Raw genomic sequence first — 25,419 nt, 5'->3', positions numbered from 1 at the left:
TGTGTGTGTGTGAGAGAGAGAGAGAGAGACGCAATTAAAGTATAACACACAATGCCTCATTGAACAGCAGATGGAGCTGTCAGCCACATCGCTCTCATTTGGCTCCATTTATCTTCCATATACCTCTCTGTTTCTGCACCTTACACCCTCACATTTCTCTGTATTCTCTGCATATGTGAGCTATCTTTTTCTGTGTTGCCTCTCTCAGTTTTGGCATGTGGTGACAGAAGCAGCACTTGTCACTTCAAACCCCCAGCCCCCACCCACCATCCCTCAGTCACGACTCTGTCATAGAGATGGTGTGAGTCATAAAACGCCAAAAAAAAAGGAACACAGCACCAAACTACATCCTAAAAAAAATCCAAATCCTAAATTTTGCTCTTGCTTTGGCCATTTACGTGTTAATCATTTATTTTACCCTGCATCTGAATAATAAGTTAATGTAAAATGTTATCCACAATAATTCGGCTGTATACAGAATAGAATTAAATAGAACTAAATAGAAAAAATAAGAGCTCATTCATTCAAATCCAGCTGTGCTGACGGGGATGCGCTAGTGGTGTTGACGTCAGTCGTTAGGCGGTCACACAGAATGCCTGTGTAGAATTACGGCGAGCGCGCGTGCGTGTATGTGTGTAAATTTTGTCCTTGCTGCGCGCGACCGTTCGGTTGCCTGGGTCAACACACGAAGGACTTTGATATCAACACTGCACAAAGTACACACAGCGCTTACCGTAAATAGAACGGTTCCCGCTGTTTGTGTGCGCGCGCGCGTGTGTATCATTGGCGTATCCGCGCGACACCCCTCTCTCCACCTCCCGACGTCACCGCTCTCCATCACTCGTTAAGGGCTCCGGCTACAACCAGCGCTCACACAGACGTACGCGCGCGCACAGCCGCTAGCCAGCAGGCTAACTACCGTTTCCACTTTCCCTACCGGCGGTGCGGTCGTTGCGTTCAAACTGTGTTTTCCCGGTGTTGTTATGTGAAGACGTGACTCTCGTCGAATAACGGAGAATATTTATCTGCATCTCTTCCTCGGCTGACCGGGAGCCGCCATGGAATGCCGCGTCCTGTCCATACAGAGCCATGTAGTCCGGGGATATGTGGGCAACAAGAGCGCCTCTTTCCCGTTACAGGTAAATACAATTTGCATGCACCCGTTTTCGGACAACGAGCGACCAGACGCTCGTTATCGGACACGACCCTGTCTGACGTGTTTCACTGCCCTTTGCCAACAAAATCCGACTGCGGCACTCTTATCAGCGCCAAACAGGAACGTGTAAATGGCTAATTAGATGGTGGAAAGTTAGTACAGTCTTGGATGCGTTTATTTATGGCTCCGGTTAGTTGTAATTTCCCAGCTGTGAGAGTGAAAAGCGGACATAATCGACGGCGATGTTAGATGTGCAACGAGAATCTAAAAATAACTGTGTAGTAGCCCAGATATTGAGGGACAGCCGCGACGACAGGTGTACCCCCCCAAACCTGTGCATCCTTATCAGAGATGGGAATGTTAATCAGCAGAGGTGTTTTTTTCTACCAGCGTCTTCGTTATCTGCACATTTAGCCACCAAATGAAGAGGAAAGTCGTTATCTGCTAGAGAAATTGCGGCGCGACACATGTCATTGAGGGTGTCCGATAATGGAGCAAGGTGTTCTTCATCATAATCCGTGGAGAGAAAACACGAGGCTGTATATTTAAGCTGTATAAAAACGTGTAGCCTACCAGTACTTTTTGAATGAATCATCCAACAGTGATCAACAGCCTGAGGATTTGCATACAAAACCAGTGCAGTTATAATATGTCCTATTATTGTCATTACAAAACAAATATCGCAGTGAAAAAACCCTTAAACTATACCCTGCTTTACTACAATTTGAAAGTCTTCCTTGTGAATTGGATTGCACCCCCTGACATTAGATTTCCTTAAGGAAAGCAAGTGTGAATATTGAGCCAGAATTAAAATAAAGAAATGATTGGGCATGATTTTCAAGCCCTTTATTTATATTGATATAGCTAAAAGTCATAATCAAAGTATTAATCTGACTGAAGTAATGCTATAGAAGTTTTTGATCAAAATAAAACTTAAGTAACAGGACTACTTGTGCAGAATAGCATACGATACATTAGTGCATCTGCTGGGTACCTTTTCTATAATAATACTGCATAATATACCTTTATATTTCTAGTTTCAATTCTGGAACATAATAGGTAACCAAAGCTTTAATATAAATGATGCAGAGTATCATTTGTAAAATTTAAAGTAGTAGAAGTAGAAAGACCAACAACACCACAGAACAAACCGCAAATGATGTGCAAGAACTTGGTGACAATGGGAACAAAGAACTCCCATTTACCAGGAAAATACCTCCCGCAGAAATTGGCTCAGGAACTGGAAACAAACAAAAGTGTTTGTCTCCTGAATCCAAACTGGAAGCTGCTTCCACAGCAGAGGATCCTGATCGCTCAAGGCTCTGCCTTCCATTCAACTTTTGGAAACTGTAGGAACTGCAAATAAGCCTGCAGTCTGGAAAGAGGCTGATATTGGAGAAATATGGCCTCTATTTGAGATCAAGGCTTTTCAGGGAGAACTTGATAATTAATAATTACAATAGGTCAAAGTAGATGTAACGAGTTTCATCAATACAAAGAAGGCAAATGAAAGAAGGCAGTCATAGCTATTAGCTGCACCACGTCTCATCATTCACAGTAATACTGAAAATTTTATTTACATGGTTATACAGTGTTATATCAGTGGTACCCTGATATAACACAAGACAAGCGCACACATGTCTGAAACTGAGAGAAATTTAGTAAAAGGGTAGTTATAATAACAACAAGGACACAGTTGGAAAGACACATGGAGCTGTACTCCAAGTGTCAGGAAGAGCAAAATGGATGTAATTTACTGATGTGGTTACATGGTGTGGCAAAGTAGGGCTTTAGGAAACTGGTTGAAAAGCTTGACCCAAGATACACCATCCCGGGTAGAATATATATTTCATTTTAGTTTTATTAGGGACAAGCTATTAATTCAAAATCTCTGTTCACCTGAGTGTGTAACAGGTGAAAGAAAAATGCTTATTGCTGATACATTTAGGTTGTTAAATTACAATCATCTACCTGATGAAGGTCAACTGGACTGGAACCTTGTAGTTTAATAAATGTATTGGTGGTAAGCGACACCATGAGCGGGAACTGCATTTAATTGTTTTGGTGAAATGTTTTTATGTGACATACTTTTTTATTAAAATAAACAGTTGTGTTATACTTTTACTTAAAAGTCAGAGAGTTTTTATATCAGCAGAAATACTGTTATCACAGATTTGCTAAAAATTGTAAGATAATTTTGTACTTGATGGCCATACCTGGTTAGACACCATGATTCCATGATTTTTTGGGCTAACTATGATAGTAATTGCTAAGTAGTTTATTAACGTACCACACAAAAGAATTGAGCAGAAGTACTACGTTACATCCCACCAGTAGTCCTATCACCATCATTGAATAGTGTTAAGTATTAACAGTACTCAAGCCCAATAGGGAGGTAAAAGGAAGCTGGAAGTTGTCTTCATCACAAAGTGTTGCACTAATGATAAAGGTTGTAGAGCAACTTATTTAACAGTGGGAACAACTTTGCTGTGACAGAGTTTTGTCTGATAACAAACCACATGCTGTTTAATAAATGTAAAATGAAAGTTTAATGCAGCAGTATCTTGTACTTAAGATGTTTTGAAGAAAAAAAAACTAGGCAGATTAATAGCCTGTAACTCAGAAAGTCTTCGTACTGTGAAGGTAATTTTTTTTGTAATGGTCTTTGGATATCATATGATATATAACATTTGTTAGCTGATCATAACAAATGTTCAGCTGGTTCTGAATTGCTCAGGTCGGACTTTTTTTTTTCCAGATTCATAAAATGAAAATCATTTCATTACACATTATAATGTGGCTGCCTCATCACAACATTGGAAAGATGTTGGTTGGTTTGGTGTCCTCATAGCATTTTGTTAGAGTTATTTATCTAACTAGGATTTCAAGTATGTTAATTTATTTCCAACTTTACTTCTTCAGAAGTTAAGAAATGCCATTGTACAATTTTCTTGTCAGTTTCCCTGCTTCTTGTGAACTTGGCATTTTTTATCTTAAATTTGCCTTTTTGTACATCTGCCATTTTTTCTTTTTTCCTAAGAAATTTTCCTCTTTTGTTTCACATAATGCACCGTTTGAATCTAGAGTCTAAAGTTGGTCCTTTATAGTTAATTTGATATGTGAGACCTAGAGACCTAGTGTTCTTGCCATCAACTGACAGTGAAAATCTTTTCCTTTAGGATCTCTGATGTTTACAGTATATCACCTTTATTTACTGTATAGCACATTTAAACCAGGACATAGGATGATGCAGACGGATTGCTTTGAGCCTGTGATTATCTTGATTACACTGAGGATGGTTATAATTTTAGTGTGCCAGTAGTGATGCAGTCAGTAGTGGTAGTGAGGCATTATCGGCCAACAGTACAGTACATCACCCTGAAAGACTGGAGCTTGTTGTAAGAAGGTTCAGGTTTATTTTTAGCTTGCATTACCCCAGGGTGAATTTTGCGGTTATCCCAGTGACTTGTAGGCTTTGATGCATGTCACCAGAGTCCAGTAGAGACACTAATGTTCAACTACTACGCCTGGTTAAGCCTGTTTATACAAGGCTAATACTAAAGCAGTCTTAACTAGTGCAATGTAAAGTGTACTGTAAAAAATTGTCATTATGGCTGCTTACAGCTTAGGTGAGTAGGATCACTGACACTTGTCCCTAAGTTTTCAAGACTGATGTTTTGGATTCATGATAAACGTCTGAATAGGTAACAAATTTGCTGGGTTGTAGGTTGTTTTTTTTCTTCAGTTTCTCCTTAATATTATTTTATAACACAACGGTAATGCAGCGTTAGCTGAGATGCTCAGATCCCTCTCTTTAGCCACCTCCATCAGCTCATTTGGGGGGAATACTAAGGCATTCCTTGACCAGCTGAAAGATTTACTCACTGTGCCTGGAGTCTACCCTGGTGCTTCCTGACAGGGCATGCTTGGAACACCTCAGCCCAGGAGGCATCCTAGTCAGATACCTGAACCACCTCACCTGTCTGTTTTTGTGATTGGAGCATTACTTTCCCCTTTTGAATTGCCTGAAACCAACTTAAACTCTTTCATGGCCTCACAAAGATCCTCCCACATGCATGTTTTTGCTTCAGCTGCTGTCAGAGCCACACTCTTAGCTTGCTGCTATCTGTCAGCTACCTCTGATATACCTCCGGGTAACCAAGCCCAGTACAACTCGTTCTTGAGCATGATGGATCCTTTCACCATCTGGTTTAGGGACTATTTCAATAACAGGCATCCACTACTTTGTGGCTGCAATTCTGTGCAGTTGCCTCGGCAGTGGAGGTACAAAATATGGTCTATTCAGTCTCAATGTCTCTGATATTCATTGTAATGCTTTTGAAGTTCTGCTGAAGGTGGGAATTGAAGATTTTGTGGACCAGCGCCTCTGCCTCTGCTGGATTCTCTCAGTGCACCTGCACAATAGGTTTAGGTTTGGGTGCACCAGGGCTGTCCACTATCCTCCTCTGCCACCTGATCCAACTCACCAGGTGGTGATCAGTTAACCGCTTAGCATCTCTCTTCACCCGAGTGTCTGAGACATATGGTCCCAGATCTGATGAAAGAATTACAAAATTGATATTGTTCTGCAATGCAGAGTGTCCTGGTGCAATAATTAACACGCTCATGCTTGAACATGGTGTCCATTATGAATACACTGATAAGCCTTGCTAAGAGAGCCAGCATTTGTGTTAGAATATCAAGAGTCTGCAAGAACATACATTTTCTAGGAGCTGCTCATGGTGCCAGTGTGTATAATGAGTGTGTCTGGATGGTGATTGCGGCAGACAGACTGTGTGAATGAACCACTGCTGATGCTTGTGGACATAAGCAAAAATTAATTAATTAAAAAAAGGGCAGTGTGTTAAATTTAGACTTCAATGGAAAACCCACAGGTCAATGAAGGAGAAAGTCTCACCATGCACAGTAACAACCATGATTCAGCTGGTGTCACAGATCAGAGAGAAGAAGATGATGATGGTGATGACAATGATGTCAGCGAGCGTGCCGGGCATCCCTCTCTCTTGTCACGACGGAGAATCTGTGGCATGTCAGCAGCCGGGAGACGGCAACATGAGAAAGCAGGGCTCTGATTGGCTGCCACAGGATTCCTCCTAATGACGTCAGAAAAGATGGAGACAGGCTGCCTTAAAGTTAAAGCTTCAGCTTTCACATAGAAACAGCATTCAAGGGCACTGGCACCCTCCATAATATCAAATAGCGATTTTTTTTAACATTAAAAAATAATGAGTACATATAAATTTTACATCTTGATTTCTTTTAAGTGCCAGAAGTGGAAAGGAATAGTTCTTTCAAAAATAATGTCCAGAGTAACTGCACAAGAGAAGAGTGTAGCAGTTAAAGTGGAATAACTGATCCTTATTATAAAACTTTTAAGTTATATCAGACTTTAGTGACATGCACCCACAGGTATGGGCATTTCCAAATAGGGGAGAAAAGCTGACTTTTATTTCTCACTCTGTTATATAAATCAAACTGAACTGAACAGTCATTGCAGAAGGATGGTGCCAGCGAAGTCACGATGCAGTAAAATTAGCTGTTGTGTTGCCTCAGATGTGATGAGCCAGAAGTGCAACTCGTTAATTGAACTCGTCTTTCGTCAGCTGTGAAAGGGGCTTCCTCGCAGGGGGAATTTACCAAAAGCTTTTCTCCAAGAAGGCAAAATGTTTAATTTTTTAAAATCTGTTAAGATCCTCGCCTTGAGTGAAAGCTTTCCCGTCAGCAGCGGTGCAAACAGTCTGTCAGTGACTTGAGGCCCATGAATAGAGCACGGGAAGATGTGACCTAAATAACATATTCTTAGACCCACCCATGTACATCCGCTGTAAATACACGGTTTTGCATCAACGGACAATTTGGATCCACGCTGAGGCAAAAGAACACGCTGCGATAAATGTCAGTGACAGTTTGTGTAGTCACAGCAAAGAAACAGATGTTTCCAAACAGACGGGAGGTGATAGGCTGGAAGCTCAAAATCACTTCTGAATTGACTGAAATTTGAAAACTGAAGCTGAAAGAATTCCTAAATGGTAAAATCCAACCTCATCATGCATTTATTGACCACACCCACTACTACTATGAGTAACAACAGTCTTATATCTTGAATAGGATTGAAAGTAGCGTTATGCTCAAAGCTGCCATGTTTTTTTAGGTACATGCAGTCCAAAATGCTGCAAATGTTCTGCATATTATTTTACATTGATATTGAAACGTTAAAGTTATGGGGCAATTGTTTATTAATTTTCTTATAATGTAAAAATAGCAAACAACTTATTGTGAAAGTTACATAAAATGAATGAGTGTTTATCAGAACTGAAGCACTGACTTCTTGGACAGCATGTACTTTGCAGTAAACCAAAATACTAGTATGATATTTAGATTAAAAATATACAATAACAAGTCAAACAGCAGCAGTTGTTTGATTATAGAGAAACTGCAGTCGAATTTGCTTTGGTCAGTAATTACAATTTGGATTATTTTAACATTAAAAACTGTTTTTTAAGAGGGGGAAATAGAGTGTTTGGGGTAGGGGAGTCAGGGACATCCAGTAGGAAGTTAGTCCCAGACTAGCAGGTGTTTTCGTCTGTAAAGGCAACTACTGGCTCCAGGTAGAGAGACAGAGAGGGACACCAGGATGTCCAGACAACAGTGGGCTTGATCCCTTTTGGAAATCTGCTCTGTAGCTACACAGGGAGCAATTTTCATTGCCACATTTAGCCATTTACCTCGCTTTATTTAGGAAATTTGTATTAAATATTTTGGCAAGGCAACGATCACTTGAGGTTTAAAGTGTAACATGATCACTGACAGTCCTGTAAGTTAGGACAACAGAAGACTCTCCTTGAAGGATAATGCAAATATTAATATATCAAAAAAGGTCATAATTCATTCAGTTCTGTGTGCACAGGAGTGTAATGTGACTGCAGTGAATTGTTCTGCATGTTAATCGTGTTTTCTGAATGCTTCACGCTGCTGAAATAAATACAGTGTCCCACCTTTCAGAAACCCGTACAAGGTCAAAGTTAATATCTACACTGTGTTCCTGGGTGGGTGGAGGAGCTCTTCTCTGAAAGAGGATTCTTGTATCTCAAAGTCACAGTCAGTTGAAAAGAACAAAGACCTCATTCACTCTGCCAGCTTTAGCTCAATTAAAATAAAGACATTCAGATAACAATTAACTCAGCACGTGGATGAGCCATGTGTGGGTGTCTCTCTCTCTCTCTCTCTCTCTCTGGGGTAATTTATAAAAACAAATCTGTTAAGAAACAGAGAGAGTGAGGACACCACGAGCTGTTTCTTGCAGATCTGTGTGCAGACTTCAGCAGAAGTTACATTTAGACGATGTCTGTATATCCATCAAGGTTAAATGAAGTCTAACAGTGTGTTTCTTTTTCCCTCCATTGCAGTTTGACTTTTTCATGTTCAACTTTACAGTACTAAAGTATTTTCAGCTCATTATTTTGCAGCTTTACTATGTTGATTTAATATCACAAACACAAAACAAAGGCACTGAGGCTATCTAGTTAGCTACAACTGAACCGCCAAAGTCAACCTGAGAAGGACTGTTCTTTAGTGAGCCTTTGCATTAAAAATGACAAATGACTATCCTCTCTTTGAGGTTGACTTGACACAATGGAGAAGTAACACATTATACATTAAACTCAATCAAACTGTTCACCCAGAAACCAATGTGTCTGCCCTTCTGTTCTTGTTCTGCTTTCATGAAGAAAATTAACTTGGTTAAGTCATCACAGATAATTTCTCCCACTGCTCAAAGGTGGGCAATTACTGCTTTGCCGCAACCAATAAACCCTTACTTGTGGAGAAAACTCAGATTAAATATTTTAATATGCAAACCAAACATGGTGATGGAATCATGACGATGTAATGACCATATTTCTAAATCTTTTTAATAATTGTTCTAGTACACTGCCAGTCTGTCGCAGGGCTAACACAGACTGACAAACAGCCATTCACACTCACATTCAGAATCACCAATTAACCTAACCCCCCCTAACGGCATATCTTTGGACCGTGAGAGAAGCCAGAATACATGCAAACTCTGCACAGAAAGGCCCCAGCTAGATCAGGACCTTCTTGCTGTTAGGCAACAAAGCTAACCACTGGGCATCACTGTGCTGCCCGAGGGTCCAACTCCTCCACAATGAAAGCATCAATATTCCAGCAATGTTCCAGTTAAGACATAATGCTCTCGGTCTTTGAAAAGATGAAAGCTTTGTTAGGAATAAGTATATCTCACTAATGTCATAACCTGGTGCCTCACACATCATCACCAGTGAACTCCTTGTGGTACCTGAGACACACCAGCAGCCTGAGACTACAGAATGAAGTCTTTAAAACACAGCCGAGCTGTAAAAGTGTGTTCTCCTGATATCTTCTGACAACTGTTTTCTTTCTGTGTCTTCTGTTTTCAGCTTTTAGGGTTTGAGGTGGACTCAATCAACTCCGTCCAGTTCTCCAACCATACAGGTCAGGCCACTGACTTAGCCTGTGTATCTCTCAGTTCGTGCGTGCCTGCTTTATGTGGGTGTGTGTGAGTCAGTCAGTTCCCTCGGTGTCGTGATGAGGTGTTGGCGAGTGTTAACAGACATGGTTCCCTTCGAGGCAGCGACCGTGCCGAGGCTGACGACTCGACAGATAAATGAGTTTCTGTGGAGGTCAGCGGCTGCATGCTCAGACACCAGAACAGCTTGGAAACACAGATATAGCTGCAGGGAGATGAACGCCATTCACATTTTATACAAGCTCCATCTCTGTCTCTCTCTTATTGGACATGATGCTGCTGATCTGGTGCCATCTCTATTCTCTTTAAGAAGAATCATCTAAAGATCCCATTTCATGAAAAATTCATTTTTATACTTTTATGAGATTTTTTTAATATGAGCCGTGAAAATCTGAAGTTGCTTAATTGGCTCTCCAGTAAAACTGTTTTGTTTTTTTACATCCTTAAGCTTATTAGCTGTATGTTAAGGGGTTAAATAATTATGAAAGTTTATTGATGACTCTCAAAGTTTAAAATCTAATCAGTATAATTGAAAGAGATGTGTAAAATTTCTGCAAAGGCGTACTTGTGACAGAACTAATTTGATTTGAAGGAACTTGTATGATTGCAGTGATGATGCATCTTGTTACAGAGATGATGCAGACATCGCCTCTGGGCTGTCTGCATCATCTCTCTGTCACATTTAGCCATAATATTTGGATCTGATTGCCAGACGTGAGTGAATAATCTGCACCGTGTCTCCTTTGTCGCACTGATGTGTGGCCCCACTTCATGGAATCCAAGCTAACTGAATCTGAAGAATGAATCAGCTGTGAAAACAAACATATTTGTCCAGCTGTTGCTTGTTGCTTCATAGTGGAGTCAAGAAATAGTAGATCATAACAAAGGTTTGATTTTGTTTGTGGGTGGTAAACTAATTTATCTGCATATCTGATTTCACGTGACCTAAAAGACAGTGCGACCCCCTCGTGTTATGGTTTAATGCAACCGATTCCATACGGTTACTGCTGACTTAGCTGTAAGCTGAAAGTCTGATTGACGAGTGAACTGCTTTGAAGTCAGCCTCAGATTGTTTTGTACGGAGTTGTTATCGACACAGATAATAGTGAGCTTAAAAACAGTGAAAGTGACCTGTGGTGATGTTGCAGACTGAGGCTAAACATAATTGTAGGAGTTTTTGTAGGATAAGTGTCATGTGGGCGAGCCTGGAGCTTAAATGTAGCAGCAGCAGATGGTGGTATTTATATTTGCCTGTTGCAGCCTTTTTCAGTATTTTCAACTACTGCCTAGGTCACGTTTCATGACAGACATGTGAGCTTTAAAGAAAGTTTATGTACCTGAGAGGTTAGATTCAACTTAAGTAGGCTTTCTTTGTGTTAGCTGGTTCAAGAAAACCCCAAACCCACTGAGATTGATCTTTGTAAATAGCTATTTAATGTCTATCTTCTGTTTCTTTACCTTTTTCTGTGTCCTGCTTTTGGGTCCTATTGGTGCATATATAGTGAAATCTCACAGTGAAAAATTTGAAGCCTTTTTTGGGTTTAATTTAGATAACTATCACCTATAGCTCACGAAAATCAGAAATCCGGTTTCTCTTTAGAATATTTCATAGGACATACAAAAAATAATTTACAAAAGAGAAATGTCCAACTTCTGAATAGTATGTTCTCTTATACACTCAGTACAGGCTGGAGCTCCTTTACCGTGAATTACTGAATCAGTGTCACCTTTTTCATTATCACTTTCCGGATGACATTGGATAGTTTTGCAGGAAAAGTTGAGCCAACTCCAGAATTTTCCACACAGTCCTTCTGAAATTAGTTTTTTCTTGCATTTCTTGTCTTAGAGAATTACTGGAGTTCAATTTAAACCCTTGGGGACGAGTTAAAGCCAGGAGTGAGTAATCTAATCACAGGTTGTAAGCTCACTGTTATTATCAATCCACTTGCAGAGTAGACAGTGATACAGCTGAGGACGGTGTGTTGTGGAGAAGAGAAGAAAAAGTCCTCACATCAATTGTGGGATTCTGTTTGAGTGACCTTAACGCAGAAATGCCTCAGACTTTAATCAGATCTTACATTTGCAATTTCTCAGAGGAGAGTGTGTAATTTGGTGTGATATATTGAAGAAGACGTTTTCATCTGAAAAGGGAGAGAAGAGCGGCTGAGGAGAGGGGCAGAGAAGGTGAACAGAGAGGAAAAAAACTGGAGAGAGGAGAGAAAATGAATCAAAGAGAGAGATGATGGAGAGAGAGAGACGCTGGGAGCGGCCATGCGACGCAGCAGTAAACAGCAGCGGGCGTTGGGAAATTGCGACAGCAGCGTGCGATGACGTCAGAAGCAGCTCTTATCTGAAGGCCTGCCTTCATTTTGCCCTCCCTCTCACGCACACACCACTCTGACTGCTCATCTCTTTTCTTAGCCCCCTTTGGCTTTCTCCTGGCTTGTTGCTTAGCAACCAGAACCCCCACCACAACCACGTGACCTGGCTGTGACTCACCTGGAGCCACGACGTCACCAGCTTGCAGCAAACCTGTCATGTGCAGACAGACACCCTCCACACTGGCTTATATGCTTGTGGCCACTTCACATACATGCACACCTGTATACAGTATTCAGCACATGCTGAGGCAACACACAAACACAGTGTGTGTGTGTGTGTGTGTGTGTGTGTGTGTGTGTGTGTGTGTGTGTGTGTGTGTGTGTGTGTGTGTGTGTAGTGGAGCATGTACGTCTTTGTCCTGCTGCTAGCCTCCACTCTGTCCCTGTCTAACCAGATACTGTGTCTGCAGGTATCAGGTCTGCTGTGTGTTTGTGTGTGTGTGTCTGTGTGTGCGTGCATGTATGTGTGTGCGTTCTTCATGCAATTAGATTCAAATTCTGGGTTGTGGGGTAAAGACATGTCTGGGGCACAAAGACCTTCTCAGGAATTTATGATCAGGGTGTTTGTCTTATCCTTTGGATGATGTTTGCAAGGTTTAATTGAAATGAGATATTAAATGTAAAATCTTGATATGTCAGTGAATAAGATGTGATATAATGAAACATTAGATATTATGAAATGTGGGTAGAAAAGTTATCCTGTGTGTGAACCCTGAAAAAGACTGAGGGCATAGACACAGACAGGAAGGGAGGAATAATAGGGAACAGTTGAGCCTAAGCAAACATTAAAAAATACAAATAATAAAGGAGGAAAGAAAACCACACGAGGGTCTGACCTTCAGAATAAAACAGGAAGTAATCTGAAAGAGGGACTGGAGCAAACTCACACAGAGAGAGGCTCGACTAATTAAAGTATCATTGTACAGTTTTCTAATCACATCACGTCATGTTTGATTCTCATTTAAACTTTCTTTGATTTACTTGTTGTGAATTGGTTGAAAAGCTCACATTTCCCTGCAGGAGAAGTGTGTTTTATCCACTGGTCTCTTCACAGCAAACACAGTAACATCTCTCCTGTGCTTTCTGAAGGATATTCTCACTGGAAAGGTCAGGTCTTGACAGCAGATGAGCTTCACGTTCTTTATGAGGGGATCAAACTGAACAACGTGCACCACTATGACTATGTTTTAACAGGTGGGTGTCCTACTTTTTCACATGTACCGCTGCTCAAAATGCAGATATCTGGACAGTTTAATTTAGTTTAATCAGAGTTGATTTTTAGATCCCCCTGAGGTTAAATTTAAATAAGTTCCTTGCAGTCTTCTTACTTTTTTTTAGCATCATGTACTTGTGTGCCAAATGTAGATAACACATGTTATCTACATTTATCAAAGCAGTAGATCAATTTTGACCACGGGAATAAAAAAGAGATAAGAAGTCACAATTTTCTTCTGTAAAAACTTTTTAAGGTAAATCTGAGAATCGGTTTGGATTTAAGTAAGTTTAAGTTCAACTGGGTGCCATTATTGAGATACAGAGCAGTTTAAGTTTACAGTTTTTAACAGAAATCAAAAAGTATAGTTAGTTATGAATCTTTTCATACACAGCCTATAATAATTTCTCTGCTCTGTCTCTTCCGTGTGTGTGTGTGTGTGTGTGTGTGATGTCTGCAGGGTACACCAGAGACACGTCCTTCTTGGAGATGGTGGTGGACATTGTTCAGGAGCTAAAGAGAGCCAATCCCAACCTGGTGTACGGTAAGCAAACACATGGTTTCACAGAGTGAGAAGGGCACAAGAATCACATTAAATGCAACAAAAGATCCACTGCTGTGACTGAGCATTTGGCTGTAATAAAGCTGTAACCTTTGTTACCTTTAGGAAATTCTTGCAGTTAGTAGAACTGCTCAGTTATGGCAAAAACTGCAATCAGATTGTTTTGGTCATACTTTTAATTAATTTTAAGAAAAGTGTCTTTTTACTGGGGATTTCAACTTAAACTTAAGTAAATAATTCAGAGGAAAAACAGGTTTCTTTTAGAGTGGTAGATGTGGTGGAGGACAGAGTGGGAGGGACAAAAACAACCGCAGCGTCCTTCCACAGGTCAGTCTCAGATTTATCAAGATGAGAGGTTTGGCTCCTGGGCCGAATGCTTTTACATTCAAGCCAAGCCTTCGTTATCAGAGTTTAAACACATTTTTGGTGAGGCAGCAAAGGCATTTATTGTTTAACCAGCTTATTCAAAGTAGATCCACTTCACTCCAGGGATGACTCTGTAGCCTGAAGGATTTTTTTCTCATGTCACACCACTCAGTTTGACTCAAATCAAGACTGTTGCAGTTTTGCCTGTGGACACTGTAATAGTAGATACACAGTGAGACTTACTGCCTCTGCTCAAAATAATAAGCAAACATTGGGTTTTGCACAATGTGTTTACCTAAGCACTTATAGAAGATCCTGTGTTACATGCTGCTGCTGCTGCGAGATGCTTTTGAATGTTGTCATACTTTAATAACATAGGAGAGCAGTGACTGTAAGACAGCATGGGTGTTTTATGGAAGTGAGAGTAATTGTATGCGTGTTTCTGGTTGTATTACACATATTTATTTGTCATATCAGAACATTACTGGATGTTTAATCTTTGCCTTATTAGTTCATTATTTCATCAACATCTTCCCAGTAACAGGTTGTACATTTTTTACTGCAGTTAGAAACACATGGAAGCATTTCAATGTGACTTTTTTGTGTGGAGAGTAGGGATTGGATAAAAGTCTGATTAGATAAGTGGTTAAGATGCATGGGTTTATGGATGTTTGATCAGATCAGTTCCAGAGTTATAGCATAGTTACCTTTCAAGACCTGATGTCCAACTCCACCCTCAGAACTAAACTTACATTTTTGCCTTCACCACAGCAGAGGCTCCAATAATGAGAAAAAGTATTAAATTGGTCATTTCCTAAACTGATATGTAATAAACAGTATAGCCCAAAGCAGGGTCTCCAGGTCTTCTGTTTTAATACTTTAAAAATGGATAATAGGTTTTTCTGTCAGTCTCATTCCCAGCTTGGATGCGCTCATCTCCAAATCCACTTTCATGCCTCCCATCACTGCAGTGTGTTTATGTAATGCGCTGATTGCTGGTGTGCTCTCACTCTCAGTATCTTTTTGTCGTTTCAGTGTGTGACCCCGTCCTCGGAGATCATGGATCTATGGTGAGATTACTGATTATTCGTGTACCCTGTTGTATGTGTGTCCATGCTGATGTCTGTTGTTTTTAAGAAGGAATTTTGTGCCTTTCAGTTTTGTGTGGGTGGGATTAAGTGTGTGTGTGTGTGTGTTTATACAAATATATATATTTGTGTTCGTGTTCTGTGGGTGTGTTACAAGACTAATTTCTCATGACAGAGGGATTATTGTGATCTGACAGTATTACATATACACAGTGACTCACTCTGTGTGTATATATATCTACTGTGTGTGTGTGTGTGTGTCTATATTGTGTATGTATTACATTATGCGGACAGTTTGTGTTGATCATGTAAAAGCATGAAAACAAACATCAGAGAAAAGCTTTGTATTAACTCTGCCCACAGATGAAGTCCTCTGTGTTTGTGTGACTCTGTTTCCACAGTATGTTCCTCAAAATCTTTATCCCGTCTATAAGAACAAGGTGGTTCCTGTTGCTGACATCATCACTCCTAACCAGTTTGAGGCTGAGTAAGTAAAAGTGTTTTCAGTCTTGACAATTTGACGACTCTGTGACCATCTGTTCATTCACCTTCTGATTAGTAGACTAATATCACTGCATAACAAAGCCTTATATTATTGCCAGAGTTTAGTTTTATTTATATAGTGCCAGTTCACAATGGTCATTGTCTCAATGTGCTTTATATTGCAAGGTAAAAACTAGATGTTGATCATATGGTCACCAATGAGCAGCCCTTGGTGACAGCAAGAAGGAAGAACTCCTTTTAAACAGGAAGTGAATGCATTACTTTAGTTCCCTAGTAAGAACATTCATTGACATGAATGCATTCCCAATCCTCTTACAGGTAAGTTTAATCATCACAGCTTAATTCCGAACCCTGATCCCTAAGTTAAGTGTAATCTGCAAAGTAATAATAATGTAATGTAATAATGTGAGCAAGTCGGTCTCATAAAGAGTGTTTTTATTTCATTTTATTTATTTATTGCCTGGTTCCCTGACAGTGACCGCTACATGTGAGCAGATGCAATCACACACACATTCTGTGAGTCCTTACAACGGTCCTCTGCTCATGTCTGAGACAAACTCTCCCTGAATGGTTTTGTAGTTGTTCTGATTTTCTGAGTATATTGGTGCAAACGGTCTTTATGTAATGCCACTTATGTTACCTAATACTTCCATTTTGTGGTCCCAAAAATACATCTTTGCTCCCCTTGTATCCTCTCTTATCTTTCTTGTTAATTTTTCCTTCCACACTTTATGAGAATCTCTTTTATGTATTCTTAATTTAAGCACTGTAAATCCAAGATGACTTGAGTTCTTTGAAAATACATTACTTTAATCAGTTACTTATTTCCTCTCTAAATATTTCTTTATAAATAGCGGTTGTGTAAATAAAGATGGATCCTTTCTTCTGTCACTGTGTATTTAGTAGGGCTGCACGATTTTGCATAAAATGAGAATCACGATTTTTTTGCTTAGAATTGAGATCACGATTCTCTTTTCCAGTATAAATATTTATTGCACTTATTAACTGCACATCAACTTCGTAACAGTTGAGACTGAACATAAAAACAATAAATAAACATAAAAACAACAAATGTCTCACGTTTTGTTGTTGCTGCAAAATGTTGTACTGCTTGAAATTCCGTCTCCACCGTTGCTCGACGCTGCGTGTATAGAGCAGGTAGTGCAACAATAGAAAAATAGTTGCGGGACGGCACTGTGTAGCGTTTGTCTAGGGTGTTGATCATTTTCCTAAATCCCTCGTTTTGCACAGTGTTGATGGGAGCCATATCTTTGGTCAGGTGATAAGTGATAGCCTCCGTAATTTCTTTGTGCCTGCGGGAGTTCGACGGGTATAGGGAAGCGCTGTATAAGGTTCCCGTTATTGATGTTTGGGTGGTTGACCGGGACGGATTTTCTCCTGTCACTTTCTCGTCATCCCTGACGTGCTCTCCGTTGTTTTTTCCCTGCTAATTTTAGCAGCCAGCTTCTGTATCACGTGGTATAAGGCTCCGCCCTTGTCATTTGTTGAGCAGGAAGAGTGAGCGCTTGTTTTCATGCAGATTACGTCCCGGATCAAAATGCGGTACAATCGTCGTCGTCTTTTTTTTTTTTTTTTTTAAATCGTTGTCATTTGGAAATGATATCGCACATAAGTATGAATCGAGATCGCGATTTTCTAACGATTAATCGTGCAGCCCTAGTATTTAGCACTCCTCTATACCCTGAGATCACACAGTGAGATTGCATCATTAGAGCTTTGCTGTTTTTGGAACAAGCTTAAGTCTGATTCACGCTCCAGTTCAAAGGTTATACCAGCAGGAGAGTGCAGAATAGGGTTAGTGCCATTCAAGTACAGTAATGATTGATTAAGTCGAAAGTAATTTGTCAGCTCAGCAACAGAAGAAAAAAAATTCTGACAGTTGCTTTGATCTTGTTTTTGTAGTCTGTTCAAACTGTTTTAGTGGTCCATTATCTGTAGGTCATGGACCACGAGATGGACCCAGGCAGAGTGATTAGTGCATCCTGTAAAGCAGCATAATAGCCTAACAGCTAACATTAGGTACAGTTTTAGCTTGACGCTATATATAATGATCTTTAAAATACACAATTCGAATAATTTGGAACTTGAAGCATTTTGATGGAAACTGCTAAATTGAACCTCTTGTTAGTCGGCCTGCTCGTGGAAAAGTAAAGATGGTGGTTGAAGCCCAGTCCTAATAGTTTGCATTATGTCATTCGCGTTCTGTTTGTTTTCTCATCACATTAATAAACATGAAACTATTTGAAAACCTTTTTGAATGTATATTAGTGTCTCTATAAGAAAACAATTTTCTGCACTAAGTCATTTAACGTGGTAAGATTTAAAGCCTTATTTTTACCTCCTTTATAGTAGGACTCAGTGGACCTAACAGAAGAAGCCATCAGATTCTTTGTTATAAATTCTTAAAAGTGTAACATCTGCTGCTTAGGTTTTAAATGACGTTTTTATGATCTCCACAGTCACATGTGAAGTTTTTTTTTTAACCCTTACAGCCTCTTTTTTGCAGTAATATTAAGCAGTTTAAGAATCTCACATCTGTCACAGCTTTATTGTGAAGTTACTCCACCTGCTGGTTTGTCTGTATGCCTGCAGAATCAGACTGAATCAGGTTCTGTTCATGAAAGAGTCTTGATTTAGTGTCTTCAGGGTCTTTGTTGCAACTATGTTTTCACACGTTATTTATTTTGCAGCTGTTGTGATTGTTTGCTTGTGTTTTAGATTATTGACGGGGAAAAACATCAGCACAGAGAAAGACGCTGTAGAGGTAACATATCTACTTATCCTGTTTTTCTTCTCTACATGAACATTAGTTCTTGCTGTAAAAGTAGAGTTTGTCTTTTTGCCTTTTCCAGCTTCATACTTCTGTATCTCATGTTCTGATTGTAGGTAATGGACCTCCTCCATGCGATGGGCCCAGACACAGTGGTTATTACGTCCTCTGATCTTCCCTCTAGACTGGGAGACCGCTTCCTGGTGTCATTGGGCAGCCAGCGTCATGGTAGGCGACAGGATTAGGAATGTAGTTTGACATTAACTCATTCACTGCCATTGACGTCTATAGCCGTCAATGGCAGTGAATGAGTCAATGGGTTTAACTCATTCACTGCCAATGGCTGGCAGTGAATGAGTTAATACAGGAATTTAACCTGTTGTGTGTCTGTTGTGCTGTTCAGTTCGTCCAGATGGCAGCAGGACAACACAGAGAGTGCGATTAGAAGTTCCCAAAGTGGATGCTGTCTTTGTAGGAACTGGAGACTTGTTTGCTGCTATGTTGCTAGCGTGGACACATCACTACCCCACTGACCTAAAGGTACACACTCACAAACAAACACAGAAAAACTGTTTGGAGCTCAGTCCAAAGTAACTGAAAGTTTGAGGAATAGGAATATGGTGGAAATACAGCTAAGTAAATAAAAGATAAGGTGACATATTTGAAGTCAGGAAGAAAAAAGATAAATTACTGTTTTGTTTTTTCTTTTCTGTCTCTCAGACGGCCTGTGAGAAAACGTTTTCAGTGATGCATCACGTTATCCAGAGGACCATATCCTACGCTCATGGTGAGAATAACAGAACTAGTTATCAGCGTCTAAAGCTTTCCTCGTTTGAATTTCATGAACAAAAACACTAACAATTATGTGAAATCAGTTTAAACAGCGTCTTACTTTAGAGTTTCAAAAAATTTTGGGTGGTAAAAATAAAAACTAGCAGTAATATTTCTTACCTGCATGGGTCCTCACTACAGCAGCTCATTGATAAAGTCTGGATTTCTGCTCCTGTTGTTATCAGTTACTGGCTTCTCCTGCATAACTGCTTTTAAATGCGTTGCATGAATGGCAGTTTGTTCATGACACCTGTCTTCAGATTCCAAACTTTGCACAATCAAACTTTGCGGGTTAATTGAATTTTGTGTGACCCTTACCTGCCCCTCTCGCCCTCAGAGTTAGCAGGTCCTGGTCGGAGGCCCAGTCCGCCCCAGCTGGAGCTGCGGATGGTCCAAAGTAAAGCTGACATAGAAGATCCTGCCATAGTTACGGAGGCCACAGTCATATCCTAACGTTGCCCACCCATAAGACTCATACTAACCTCTCCATCCATAAATCTCTCAGCTCCTGTATCTCGGTAAATCTCTCATTACTGTAAACCTTGACTGTCATTGCCTAACTTCAATAACTCATCATCCAGACTCCTTAAACACCTTAGTATTGTAAACCCTTTAGTCCTTTAACCCTTTGAAGTCCTCAGTGTCCTGATCCCTAACTTAACCCTTAACCCTGTTTTGGAACCAGAGCCATGGATAGACAGAAGGTTTGGTCAGGGTATCCGAGAGGACTTTGCAGCAGCTCTTTAGAAATTTTTAGGGCTCTCCGGATGACTCAGATAGGGAACTTCCACAAGCACAAAATGTCATATGTTAAGGTTAATGAGAGTGATGGCTTTAAAAAAAAAATCATCCAGTATTCAATCATCTGCACGACAGTGGAATTGATTTGGAGCTGGTAAACTGAGATCTGGGCAAAATTCACAACTGTTATAGAAAACATGGGAGAGGTTTTGTCCTTGGAGTGCTGCTAGGATAAGTTAATAGTCTTACCTCTGGTTTAAAATAATATTTTACCTTTTTTAAGTTTCATAAGACTTATTAATAAGTCTTTTCAAAAAGTTCTCATGGATAACTTGATAACGATCTCGGGTTTAGTTTCTGTGGCTTCTCTTCAGTCTGGCCTGGTTTTTTGCCCCTGTAGCCACACTGAATAGTGATGTCAGTGTATTTGGATGCACGTCAGTCTATTCACAGTGACCCAGCTGCTGAATAACAGCTCTCGCACAGAGTTAGACTGTATTTGTGGTGTTAGTAAGGGTCATGTGTACGTGCAAATGTATGCACGTGCACATGAAAATAGGTGCACCCATGCTTTCTTAAAAAATAAAAAAAACAATAAAGAATGCAAACATTTTCATGGTAAATAGCAATAATCAGCTGCATCTACAGGCCATCCTTGTTCTGCTCTGCAGTGAGCTCAGCGTAGGAGCAGTAGAAACAGTTCTCCACCTGCTGCAGGTTCTGATTATTTATTTAAAATTATTTAATTAGGAAATGATGTAAGAGTATCTGAGTTTACTGGGACTAGATGGCTACATAAACCTTTCCCAACAAGTAAAGACATGTAAACTCCACAAACTCCTGCATGGAGTCAACTCCAGGTCCCTCTTGATGTGAGAAAACAGTGTTGCCAAGGATACGGCAGACCTCTGGGTCGAAGCTGATTTTCAGAGCAGAACAAGAATTACTGTCAACAGCTGACTTGGAGTACGCATGACTGTGGGACGAAATCTTTTTGGTGGATGTAGTTGAGTAATGGAACGTATGAACCTACATGGAACACATCACGGATCCTGGATCTGGCGAGTAAGCCGGCTGATAGAGGAAGAAAGGCTTAGAGGGTCAGGGTTAGGAGTGACTTACCTTTCATCCAAAGAGCGAGGCAGTTGTCCACGGATAAAAATTGAAAAATGAGTTGCAAATTATAACCGGGCAGGCCGCCCAACTAAAGTCTCTTTGTGGAACCACTGAACAAGTTCTCCAAAACTCTACCTCAAAATTATTAAACTTGCCTACTTTATTGCTCTATTACTGCCACCCTGTTAAACTGGCATATTCTGTTTATTTCTGACAGTGTTGCACTCTAGAAGTGGTTCTCCACACCTGACGCCAAGTTGCAAGACTCTAAAGATCAAACACTGTTTTTCTATGGCTCTGCCCACCACTCTTTTAATCCCTTACCCGTCTTACAGCAGTGATGTAATGGTGACCAAGTTTAACCCCTGAGATCTCTTGAAAAATATAAGAAAACAAACAAAAAAAAAACGCACAATGTATAGATGTTGTACTATAACTGTATTGGACCATCTGTATGATATCTTCTATCTGATCTGTCTATTGGACCATTGTGTTGATGCTACTGTACTATAGACTACACGCACTACAATATCACTCAAACAGGAGACGTCCGGGTTGGTTGTGGCACTCGCAGACGCTTCAGTGCCTCTAGTTGTTGTCACCTGATAGTAACTGTCTAAAAATCATAGTGTATAGTTGAACCTTTTTCATCTTAGCACAACATGAAAAAAATGGGCAACCCGAGCTGCCTGAGCTGTCCCCAGCTGATTGTAGACCACTCAGTAATTGGCCACCTCAGTGCCAGAACCAACCCACGTCACGCCGGACGGCTGCCGGCCCAGCTCTCGCCCAGAACTCTATATCTGAAAGTTGAGCCACTGAATTTACTGGAAGCCTCGAGTAGTATCGATAACATCTACAAGCTCTGTAAACTTTTATTTTTAAAAATGAGCTTTTGATTCCCATCACACTCCACTGTGGTCTCTGTCACGTCTTAATCTGTACCAGAAACCTGAATTAGTCTGTGCATGTGCGTACGAGTTCCTATTACCTTTATGTTTAAAAGTAGTCATTAGGTGTGTTATGTAGAAATAGTTCTGTTTGTTGTGGGTGCAGTAAAAGTAGGTCGAATTTCAACCAAATGCTGTGAGTTGAATCTTGAAACGAAAGATTAGTTTTGCACTAAACTAATACAGTTAAGTCGTTAGTACAGCTTAATCTGTTCAAACAGTTTCAGTTAAATCATCATCTTACAAATGTCACAATATAAACAATTTTCCAGAGCCAAAAGTGATTAACAATAAATGCGCCCCAAAAATGCCTCTCTAATTTTTAGTTGTACAAAAACACATAAAGTCAAATGTCAGGGTTTCAAAATCACAGTATCAGCTTTTGAATTACATTAATATTTGTTATAACCAAAACCAAAACCAGTGGTGGTATTATAACCTGTAGCTTTTCCACAGTGGAACGTGATGGGAAGGGTGAGAGGAGAGCAAATGGCGACAGTGGTCATGAGCTGGTTTCAAACCAATGATGTCGCAAGAACTTGGGATGTGCCTTAGCCCACTGCGCTACAAGGGCACCACAAGAAAGGAGATTTCAGTTTTAAATTACCTCCAGAATCTTTTTTTCTCCTCAATTTTGGAAAGTGCAACCAAATATTCAGAGGCTTAAAAAAAAGAAAAAAAAACAGCCAGAAGCCATCAGTGATCCACCTGAGCTGGATGTAAGGTTCTGGGCAAGTCAGTGTATTTCTGTACTGCTGTTGTTTCTCTATGGACTGTACTGTGATACTGCCTTAGGAATCTAACATCATAATACCACAATACTACTCACAGAGAGGAGGAGGGGAGGGAAGGAAACATGAGATGTCTTAAATGTAGGTAAATGTATGTTTATCTTGTTTATAGGGGTGCAAGGGGCGGAATTATTGTCTGGTTTACAAAATTGCAGAAAATTGACTCTTTTAATTCCAACTAAAAAAATGAAACCCAAAAAATATAAAATTCAGTAAATATTTATAAAACAGTATTTTTTTTTCTTGGTGAATGACTAATTTGAAATTGCAGCGTGGGTCAGATTTATTAATAATGATCCAAAACTAGACAGAAGTTAGAAAAAAACAACTGAATGAAAGTCACTTTATGATGTCACGGAGCTCCGTGTGTATGCGCACTGCTGAGAGAATGAATGCAGAGACTTTGTGAGCTTTGCAGTTTGCATTATAAAGCAGTCAGTGATTTACCTGCCTGCGAACCTCAGCACAAAACAGTTTTGTTCACAACTTCTAGATCTCCACCTGCACCAATTGCGTACACATCGTAACGTCTTCCCCTCCAAAAAATGCAACATTCCTTGTGAGATTTGTCAAAGCCCCACAAGGAATAAGTAAAAAATAAAGCATACAAACAGTTAATTAACCGTTTGCAGTTAATTAAAACTCAGATTGTTAATAAATCTGGCCCTAATTGATTTATCATTTGGGAACTGCAGTGTTGTACACTTGTGCTCAGAGGTAATCTGAATGCACCTCTTGGACAAATAGGTGGGAAAAACGATCTCATTTGTAAAACACTTTTGTACCAGTACAGTTATATTGTGTCACTGTAGCGCTGATTGTCATATCAGTAACAGACTTCACGAGTCTGTGCATTTTGCCAACCGTCTTTCAGCTCTGCTAACAAACCCGACCGCTGTAACACTGGATCTAAACGCATCCACCTGTTGTGTCTTTGCTCGTGGGAGAGTGTGTGTATGTGTGTGTAAATGTCGTTTATGGTAACAGGGTTTCGTGTGTATGTGTGTCTGCGCATGTAAAAATGAAAGAGCAAATACATGGAAAGAAAATCTGCCAAATGTTGTGGGATGAAGAGGAGGGGGAGGTTAAAAAAGAAAAGGAACGCTTTGGTTAAAAGATGAGGAGGGGAGGAGAGGTGTGTTCAAGAGGACAATCACTCCCTTAACCCCAGCTGAACATTTAGAGGACTGCTCGGAGAGGGAACTGAATCCTAAATGTTCCCTTGATGCCTCACTTTGCTTCTTCTTCCTTTACATCCTCCAAACCTGCGCAAACCCCTGCAGTGCCAGTTCTTCTGTCCGTATTGCTAGTTTTTAAACCTTAGCCTTGCCGTGTGCGTGTTCGTTAGATGGTTAAACTGTACTTTCACTGTTTCTGCTGTCACTGCTTTGTCACGCCGCTGTTCCCTGTTCTCAACGTGCCTCAGTGTCCATGTTGTTGCTGTCTGTCCTGCTCACGCTGCTTTCAGTAAGTCCAACTGCTTCAGATTCCTCTGTTGAATTTTGAGTTGGTTAAAAAAACAAAAGACGCAGGTTTGGTCTCTGGCTGCTTGTTCATGGTAACTGTACACGGGTTGAATTTTGTAGGCAGCAGGTGTTGCTAATCTTTTGAGGTTTTTAGAGTTTTGAGGGGGTTTTGTTCACTGAATCTGGTTATTATCATTAAAAACTAATTGCTAGATTTTAGATTTTTTTTAAAAATGTTAGTTTGTGTTGAAATACACCATTTTATGTGTTTTAGATGGAGGGGTGATGTAGCCAGTGAAGTCTCGAGTTTATTGAATTTAACTGACATGAGACCAAACTGGAGGCTCAGACCATCCAAAACATTGAGGTTTACACCTGCTACTGACTTGCTTCTGTTTGTGGACCGTGTGTCACGTTTTTAAAGTTAACTGCAGATCAGACGGCCGGTGAGGATTCTGAATGTTTCACTGAAGTGAAACCCTGTGTGATTGGATCCTTTGTCTCTCTGGCTTACGTGGTCATGTGACTCATTCCTGCGTGGCTATCCATGCTCTCCCGTCCTCACACCCCAGCCTCCCCTCATCCGTCTCTGTTTAGTTATGAATTGGCTGCCATTAAAAACTGCAACAGCCCACCTGCTTGTGCCACAGTGGTCCTCTCCTCCTCTACATCCACAGGTTCAACTCCACCATCTTTTTCTTTCCTTCTGTTCTCGGCGGCCAAAACAAAATGAGGAAATGTAATAATCATTGTTTGGTAACTGTTTTTAGTGCTATGTTTTTGGAGCGTTACGAGTATTTTCTAACATGTTACAATAAAAGATTGTAGTGTACAAATTCACATTTATAAATATATATATATATAGATATATATGAGAAATGTATGTTCTAATGCAATAAAGAGAGATTAAGAATTACA

General features: G+C 40.2%; 1 protein-coding gene across 1 annotated transcript; it reads left to right on the top strand.

The window, feature by feature from the left end:
- The first annotated feature begins 36 nt into the window (after positions 1-36).
- Positions 37-25,419, top strand: LOC101468584 (pyridoxal kinase). The gene is made up of 11 exons (XM_004553556.6): positions 37-1,139; positions 9,613-9,667; positions 13,172-13,276; positions 13,756-13,839; positions 15,259-15,293; positions 15,713-15,798; positions 18,555-18,600; positions 18,723-18,834; positions 19,010-19,146; positions 19,327-19,393; positions 19,775-25,419. Exons 1-11 carry the CDS (start codon positions 1,059-1,061, stop codon positions 19,888-19,890), a joined length of 924 nt encoding a protein of 307 aa, XP_004553613.1. The 5' UTR covers positions 37-1,058; the 3' UTR covers positions 19,891-25,419.

The sequence above is a fragment of the Maylandia zebra genome, linkage group LG13, assembly GCF_041146795.1.
Source record: "Maylandia zebra isolate NMK-2024a linkage group LG13, Mzebra_GT3a, whole genome shotgun sequence".
NCBI classification, from domain to species: domain Eukaryota; kingdom Metazoa; phylum Chordata; class Actinopteri; order Cichliformes; family Cichlidae; genus Maylandia; species Maylandia zebra.
This window is presented reverse-complemented; position numbering and strand designations above follow the sequence as displayed.